Genomic DNA, 8,914 nt, shown 5'->3' on the forward strand with positions numbered 1-8,914 from the left:
AAGGAGAAAGAGGGATTACAACCACTAAGACAGCGATGCGCATCCCTTACAGACCGAGACCAGAAAGTCTGCCAGAGGCCTAAAGGCTTAGATAGATTTGGATACAAGTTTAAATAACAGCTCACTAAAATGACCGTATTTTAAATTTATTTATCCCTAAATTTGTGAACACTAAGTCATATAAATTTAAAAAGACTGCTTTAAAGTAGAAACGTGGCTACAGTTTTCAGAAAAATAAAAGCTTACTGTGGAAAAAGAACAGATTTTATTTAAAACATCATTAAAACAAGGATGCCCCAGTTCCTCTGGGCAGGGATCTATAGTCTTGACACATTAACACTTCGTTAATGCTTCCTTACCCCACCTTACACTCTTTGCAAGGGAAACCTCCATAAACTTCTTTCCCCAGCTCTCTACCAAGCCCAGGCCTCCACAGATACTCCCTGAAGCTCCCTCCATTCCAATCTCCCATGGTCTCCACAAAAGCAAATGTATTTCAGCACTGCACACAACAAAAATTTACTGTCTTCAGTTTCAGGGATATGCAAGTGAGAGACTACACTTTGTCTTCTCCTAGCAGAAGAGGCTAATCAGTTTGGTCTTCCATTTACTAATCCAATTTGTTCTAGACCTCAAGGTAAATCTCCAGTGTATTTCATTCTGCACCGACAACAAGAATTCCATATAATGAGCAGATTACAACTTTTATTAAACCAGTTTCCCCCGAACCTATCTAGATCCTATCTCCCTTAGGCCCTCCGATAGGGATTCTCCACGTAGCACGCTCTCTTGGCTCCTGTTGTACTGCACTCAACTGGATTGCCAATTGGTCCATGGACAGAGTCAAAGCGCTGATCTATTTTCTGCCAGTCTACAACTTTTTGCCTCCAAAGGGCTAAAAAGTTAATGGCAAGCCAGTTGAGAACAGTTTCTGTCTTCAGGCAGGGTAACAAAAACCCTGTAAGACATCCTTGGTTTTACTAATGCAGGCACAGTGCTACAATGACTTTTGCAGTGGAGCTTATTTCACATAAATTCATAGCAGCTGAAATCCCCAAATACACTAAACTTTAGGCAAGAGTGACTAGAAGGAGAGAAGTAATGAAAGAACAGACTGACAGATAAGGGAAGGGACATAGCCCAGGAAGGAAAGAAACTGAAGTGGAATGAAAAAGTGAGCAAGGGGTCAAACAGTAACAGAAGACAGGAGAGAAAAAAAAAAAGTAAAAAAAAAGATGAAAAGAAGGAAAATTCTTCTGTGAATAAGAATGAAACAAAACAAAAATGAGTAAATATAGCACACTTTATGATGCATAAAGCTACAGCAGCAGACTATGTATATGACATCCTAGTCAGACATCTGTTCTGATTATGACGGTACCTGAAAGACTGAAGCTCCACATAGATTTTTGCATCACAGAGTAAAGACAGAATTATTTAAATAGGCACCTGCTGCCATCCCAAAATTCTTGGAATACTGTAAGCAGTTTACTCCTATGTACATGCTGTATGCGTCCAAATCCATTGGTAGGGGGGACCCAAAAGAAGGGAGAGGTGCTGTCTGTGCTAGTATCAAAATAAATCTTATTCCTGATTTATTCTCCATTTGCTCTTTTAAAATTATGAACCACAACGTGCATTCATACAAAAATGCTTAACAGGCAACTTATTAAAAGCAGCCTAAATTTAAACTTAAAAAACACTGACACAAAGCCTACAAAGTTTGCCCCACTGCAAGAGGCACATATAAGCTGGCATCAAAGTTTTATTCCAAGATTCTGTAGCTAAAATTAAAACATGACACAAAAGCTGTAATAAAGTTTCTGAAAGCACAATCAAAGCTACAATAGTCACTCCTGTATTTTCTAAGGGATCTAGTTAAAGAGTAAAACTAATCCAAACTCTGCAGTCCCCTCCCCTCTCACATATGCACACACACACCCCACCTTTTGCAGCTCCTTCTCATCTAGTCTGTGCACTGCTCTCTTATTTTTAATTGCTACAGGTATCTGAACAAACATTGGGTAAGCAAAGTCTGTAAGGGGAAAGCTAAAAGTTGGCAGCTGCGTGGGGGAACATTTTTGGACTCCAAGCAACCTACACTGTTAAAAATGACACAGTTTTGTATTCTGCAGGCAAAGAGATGCCTGCAGTACTGCGAGAGGCATGTCCTCTTACTCTCTGTATTTTGTGGACAGATCTTAGTTCAGCTTTTCAGTGTAGACAGGGCAAGGGCAATGTCTTATTTCTTGGCTAGCAACAAAATGCGGGATTGTTCTTTTCCCCAGTTCTTTCATTTTTATTACACGTAGGGAGAACACACAGATCAACTTAGTGTACTGAAGTCCAAATAAGCAAAATGGCAATTTGGAAATCTGCTGGCAGTATAAAAGTTAAAATTAATACCTCACTAGTATCAGCAGGAGAGTACATCTCTCAGAGTTAGTGCTTCATATCATCTGGAAGCACTGCTTTATCATTCACACTTGATTCCACTTTTGAAGGTCATCTTACAGCTAAAAGAGCAATGTATAGGCTTTTTAAATATAACCTTAAATCCCAAGACATAGTTGCATAGTGAATTAATAAACGGACACTAGCATAAAGTAGTGTAACCAGATTACACACAAGTCCCGATATCAACATTTTACAAATGGGCATGTTTTCCGGCAAAAATTAGTCATTAGTCAGGTGCAATAAAAACAGCAGGGCTCCGAATTTGATATACAGCTGTGAAATTCCTGTTACTTTAAAGAGAAAATAAATACAGACAGCCACGAACAGAGCGAAAGCCCGTGTCTTACTCCAGGTAACCAAAGCTCTGCACCACCAAGAACACCAACGCTGCAATTCCTCTCTGACACCGCTATCAGTCATCAAACCCAAGTAGATGTGAGGGGAAAACAAGGTAATCCACTTTCACTCGTGATGCACAGCACAAGGCTGAGGAGGGGACAAAGCAGGCAGCAAGAGGTATTACGAAATGGGAGCAGGAGCGTGCGCATGAAGAAAGAGCAGAAGGAAACAGCGCAGGGAGAGATTCTTCAGATGAAGAGTCAAAACAAAAAACCCTAACAAAGATTAAAAGCAAGTGAGATGAAGAATTATAAACCAATGTCGTCAAACTACCATTCCTAACCTGGAAACCTACCCAATTTAAAACATTTTTAGTAGTCTCATTCCATAGTAAATCTGAATTTAAAGCAACAGAAAATGTTAAAGCTCGATTTACATTAACATTTTTCTCTTCAAATAAAAGTATTCAGAAAAGGCAGTGTTAATAACTCAAATAGGAGTTACAATAGCAACAGATTTATAGATATGCCCTATCAGGTCACTGAAGTTAGAACTGAATCTTTCTTTTCAAGTTTTGGTGAAAACAAAAAGCAAGCCAAATGGGTTACGGTTACATTTGAATGCAACTGAAATTTGAAAATGCAGAGACATAAACTCTTTATTTCAAAGGCTTTCAGAGAAACATTGAAGCAGAAAATGAAAGTGAAAGCACAATGAAGCCATCACATTTATTCATTTTTCTGAGAAACAAATAGTAGCAATATAAAGCACTGAGTATATGTCAGACAACTAATACGCATCGATTAATTCATGTTCCGAAAGATAGGTAAGTAAATCTGTACGACCATTTTTACAGAGTGGGGAAAACAGAAGAGGGAATCAAGTAGCTATTCCAGGATTAAAACTCACAGTCTACCACTTACGGGCAATTACACTTCCAATAGGGAAAACGTGAGTTAGGAGATGGATTGGGGTCTTTTTGTTTGTTTTTTTTTTTAAACAGGCCACCTGCTCAATTCTTCATTTACATTCAGAAGGCTCAATCTGAGCAGGAGGAGGAAAGGTTTAGATCAGATGATCTCCTCAGGTCCCTTTTCAGTTTTAATTACTGTATGATTTAAAATACTTCTAGGAGCACCTCTCCAGTTTCCTCACAACTTGCCCCAATTTTCTATAGTTTATACAACCGTAGATGTATGATACATAACCAGAGAACGCTTCTAATACACAATTCTTTTTATCTTCAGAATAGTGTGTGTCAGCCTTACCGAACCAATGTATGCAAATAAAGATCAATTTCGAAGGAGAATAAAAAGCATCCAGCACCCCAGTAGACACCAAAAGTTACTAAAAACTAACTCAGAAATAACACACCAATGGCCAAACTCGTTGCTAATGGCTCGAGTCAATTATTAAGGCAAAAATGTGGTAAAAAAAAAACCCCAACCCCAAACACAACACTTGAGAGGAACGCTTGTGTCAGAGACGCAAGCCTTACCTGGTTCCCGGTTGATTTCTATCTCGAAGAAGCACTGGGGCCGGTCCTGCACCCCCATGGCCCCGGGCAGCCCCGCAGCCCCTCGGCCTCGCCACCTGGACACAAAGAAGAGGCGCCCTGAGAAGCTTCCTGCATAATTTTGTGCATTACAAAAACACCAGATCTCAAGAGCTTGATGGTGGGCCAGGCCCCAAGTGTGTCGCTAAGCAATTACTGAGTCCCCGCCTGCCTCAAGCTGAATAAAACCTTGAGGCAGAAGCTGAGGACCTGACCCCTGATTAGATCTGTGTGCTTTTTCATATTCATAACAACAGAAGTGTGCTTATACTGGGTCAGCAAAGGGCTGATTCAGTTATCCTGTCTTATATATAGCCCCAAAGAGGGTGCCTAGGAAGGACTAGGAAGAGTTTTCTTCCATAAATATGTATTTCATTTGGAAATAAAACTTATATAAATGGTTAGAAGTTCTATGTAATTAGTAACCCTCAGTGGATTTCTCTTCCACAAACTTTTCCAGACTCCTCTTAAGTTCATATACATTTTTAGCCTCTTCAGCATCCTGTGGCAAGGAGTTCCTCAGCTTGACCATACATCTCCTTTCATGTGAACCTGAAATCCCCCTGTTCCCAGGAGGTTTTGAACCACCAACCTTTTAGCTAACAGTGGTACACGTTCACAAAGGTCTTGAATTAGCCATATATTTAGCGGTAAAGGTTGTCTGCTTTCTCCATCCATTTGAATCCACTATCTGCTGTATATCTGCACAGCAGTGTAGTCACCATGCTGGAAGGAGAAATGCAGAAGAACTTGAAGGTCTTGAATGAAATAGTGCAAAGCACCTGCACGAGGTACCAGTGGTCGCCTACGAAACAGTCCCCTTGGAGTCACCACATGCTGCCATCACTAGACGGTGACATCTGCCAAGCTTTGGAGCAGACCTGGTTGACAATCCAGAAGAGGGCAATGGTGACACATCCTCACTGATGCTCCGAGCACCAAATCAGCTGAGGACAGCCACTGTAGGAATGTATCTTGAAAGGGAAAATATTTTTGCGAGCAAAAAAAAAAAAAAAAAAATCAGGAGATTTTGTATGGGAAAGTGTTCCCTGCGATGCATTCGTCAGGGCTGTGGTAGGACGGCGCTGGTTCTCCTTCGGCGTGAACACAAGGCCGCTCCAGGGGCCAGCCTGGGACAATCCTGTCCCTTACTGAGCCTCAGCCCTGCGTAAACTTACCCAGCTGTGGCTTAGGAGCCCAAGAAAATTTAAACCAAAGAAATTTTAACTATTGCAGCAGGCCATAGGTTATTTTTTTCTGAGTTTGGGATGTTGGGCCATCCCAGAGTGTGGAAATGGTAGCTTTAGCAATCACTGAAGTGTCAAACTGTTCAGGGAGGAGTATTAAATCTATAAATCCTCAGCCTACTACATCCTTCAGGCCAAGCTAGTTCACACCGAAGATGTCCAGCAGCTTTTCCTGTAGCCCCTCATATCCATTTAATTTATGTAATTACTCCTATGACAGTAACTTTCTTCTCGTCGGTACAGAGATGGGTTTCCTGGGAAGGCGGAGGGAGGCAGCACCTATAGCACGGTATACACCCTGCGTACACTGTGCCATCCCTACAGCCCTTACATAGTCTCCAGCTAAACCACAGCCTCACCACTTGGGGCAAAAAAATGTCTTTTATTACGTCCAGAAGGAAGTTTTGTCGCTTTCTAAGCAGTGAGGACACTCTTACTCAGTCCTCACCGCCCGAGAAGCAAACCGTTTCCGAATGCTTTCCAAGAGTTGTACAAACCAGAACTCATTGCAGTAATTTTACCTGGCAGCAGTAACTGCGGTTACATCCTTGTCTGAGGAGAAATTCAGAGGTCTTAGATTAAAAAAGTGTGCTGAGAATAAAGAGTAGCAATACTGAAATCAAAGGATATTTTAGAAGTTAGGAATGCAGCAAAGTGGGATTGTTTTAGATGTAATTTATCTATAGCTTTAATGGCTGCTGTCCCTATGGTATTTGAGCATCTTACGAAGTTTTAACAGCCAGATTCTGTCATTCTTTATTACGTCTAATAACACATGATTGTCCTTATGGAATCCTGTCTTTGGAGTTGTCACATAGGTTTGCTGGTCCTTTGGGGATATTTGCATCGTAAGCTATCACACAATGTGAAAAAAATTGTAGCACAGTCTGGCCCTAAATTATTTAGCTGTGAAATGCTCTTATAAAGTAGAAGGGCATTATTTGCCTCACTTTAAAATGGTAAACGGAGAAACAAAGCTACTGAGAAAATAAGTGAGTTACAGCAGGTCCACAGGAATTCCTTTCCAAAATTAAAATTTTAAAACACGTCTCCTTGATTTCCTTAATTTTCCCAAACAATAAATATCATAGGTTTGGGTTTTTATGGTTTTGGATTTTTTTTTCTCCTGCGCTGAAATAAACTATTAATTCCCTTTTACCTGCAGTCTCTTGTTTTTCTGTTTTCAGAACATGAACTTGCTAAAGGCAGATGAGCAAAGAAATAAGCAAAAGACTCAAAAAAGACATGGAAATGTGCTGCTTGCTCTTCATGCAAGTAGCAAAGATTGTGAGCAATAGAAAAAAGTTAATTTCAAGCCCTGATTATTTTAATAAAGAAGCAAATTAGAAAGAAGTTCTGATCCCCTGGGAGATAAGCTCTTAACGATCATCTCTAGGACTAGAACAGATAAATACGCAGCTTGGTGGAAGAAAGACATACCCCCCCCCCAAAAAAAGTTTCCAAAGCACATCTGAGGCCGGTCTTTTGAAACATGAAATATTTAGTTACAAATGAAGATTTTTCCTAGTGTTCCTATGTGGGAGCTGCTGCAGATGCTGTTCTGGTAACATCCTGTGCCCACTGAAACCAGTGACAAAGTCCCCATTGATTTCGGTGACTATGGACGTAGGCTGTTTGAGGGGGATTAAGGTCTGCGTGGCAAAGCAGTATAGTTATGAATAATTGCTTCTGTATAACACTAGTTTTTGATAAGCCGTACATTGGTGAAACGCTCCCTTTTATAGGCTAAAATTTTCCCAGCTATGTTCCAATCCTATAGACGACTCGTGCATTCACCAAGATCAGCGGACCCAGTTTTATTCTACCTAAACTCAGAGATTTCTTAGTGGCACATTTTATGCCCAAGAATTCGTGTTGACAAATCTTGGCTAAAAGTTGCACTCTGCTCTGAGGTAGAGCGTGCTTTGGCTACAGGAGTTTGAAAAGTAGGAGGGTGCAAACGCCACTGCTGAGCAGTTATGCAACCTATGTGCAGATCAGGGTGAAACTGCTTAAATTAGGACACAGTTTATTTTCCAAAATGTCTTTGATTGCCCTAAGAGTTATTAGTCTACATGTGGCCATGAAAGCTCAAAACTAACCAGCTTTTTTTTAGATATTTATAGAGGCTTTTCCTTATCTTTTTGCAAATTCCATACATAGAACCTGAGTCTGAAATCGAAAACAAGCTTTTTTTATGAGCAACAGGTTGTTGGTCACTTCTTTCTCATGCTATTTTAGACGTTGCCGTTGCAGTTACATTTTATTCGTCAACTGCAATACTACACAGGGCCTAGTGCCTGAAAAACCTCTGGTCTGCGCCTCGTGTGCTGAATATTTTCCTACCTAATTTGTGATTTGCATGCACATTAGTTAGATAAGGAGGAGAAGGAATTTTCAACGTAGCTTTTCATTATCTGGGGCGTTTCGGTTGGGGGGGCGGTGCTCAAAAGACTTCTGTGAGACAAATTCACGGCTGCTTATTCGAGATCTCGCCCTGTAGCCGCTCTGCGCAGGTTCTCAGCTGGTGCGAATGCATGCGAAGTGCTGACACCAGGAGAAGAAGTGACTCAGAGCTGTTCACGAGGGTCGCTGAAGTTTTGAACACTGAGAGACGGTGGATAAAAGAGCCGGAAAATTCTGCAGTTAAATTTAAAAACTTGTGTTACCGAAGAACAGACGAGCACCTGAAGTGCTTCAATCATTCAGTCACGCAAAACCATTTCTTCAGTATTTTTTCTGAATAAATATTGCAGACCAGTATAACTGAAAAAGGGCTTTAATTATGAAAAGCCTCACTGCTGAGCAAACAAGAAGTTAAAAGTGAAAAGCCGACAGGCAGTCAGCTGTTAAGCAAACTTAAACAGTGAAAGGTGCTTAATTAAAAAATGCCCAAGTCAGCATTTGAGTGTGGAGTTTAGAGTGTTAAAGGGAGGTAAATGGCTTGGGGATAAGTAATAAACAGTAAAATCTGTCTGCTCTAGGCTGCTGATCAAAATCCACACCATGGCAGTAATATCTGACATTTTTCCACCCGTCGAATGCCAAGATGGTGAAGATCTGTGCATGGCTAGCAAGAAGCTCCTGTCCGCGTTACCAAAAACATTAAAACTCCGGGCTTTTACAGAGCCTTGGAAGCAGTTAATGGTTCCTATTTTGACACGACTGAGTAAACTGGGAACTAAAAGACATAGAGAGGAGAATGTTCCAAGTGCAGCAGGAGATTTGGGGGCTTAGGCAGGTGGACTGTCACGAGTGCCTGCCTTCGACAGTAGCTTTCCCATCTGGCACCGTGCATTAACAGCTACTCACAGAG

General features: G+C 41.0%; 1 protein-coding gene across 2 annotated transcripts in view; it reads right to left on the bottom strand.

Moving 5' to 3' along the window:
• The window catches only part of NKTR (natural killer cell triggering receptor), a 42,186-nt gene extending 37,813 nt beyond the window's left edge, over window positions 1–4,373 (bottom strand). For both annotated transcript variants that reach the window (XM_009333292.1, XM_009333291.1), the window contains exon 1: window positions 4,295–4,373. In XM_009333292.1, coding sequence (XP_009331567.1) covers window positions 4,295–4,352 — 58 coding nt within the window. In that variant the 5' untranslated portion in view covers window positions 4,353–4,373. The remainder of the gene's footprint in view (window positions 1–4,294) is intronic.
• Window positions 4,374–8,914: the final 4,541 nt, after the last annotated feature.

This window comes from Pygoscelis adeliae, unplaced genomic scaffold (genome assembly GCF_000699105.1).
Source record: "Pygoscelis adeliae isolate BGI_AS28 unplaced genomic scaffold, ASM69910v1 Scaffold88, whole genome shotgun sequence".
Lineage (NCBI taxonomy): Eukaryota > Metazoa > Chordata > Aves > Sphenisciformes > Spheniscidae > Pygoscelis > Pygoscelis adeliae.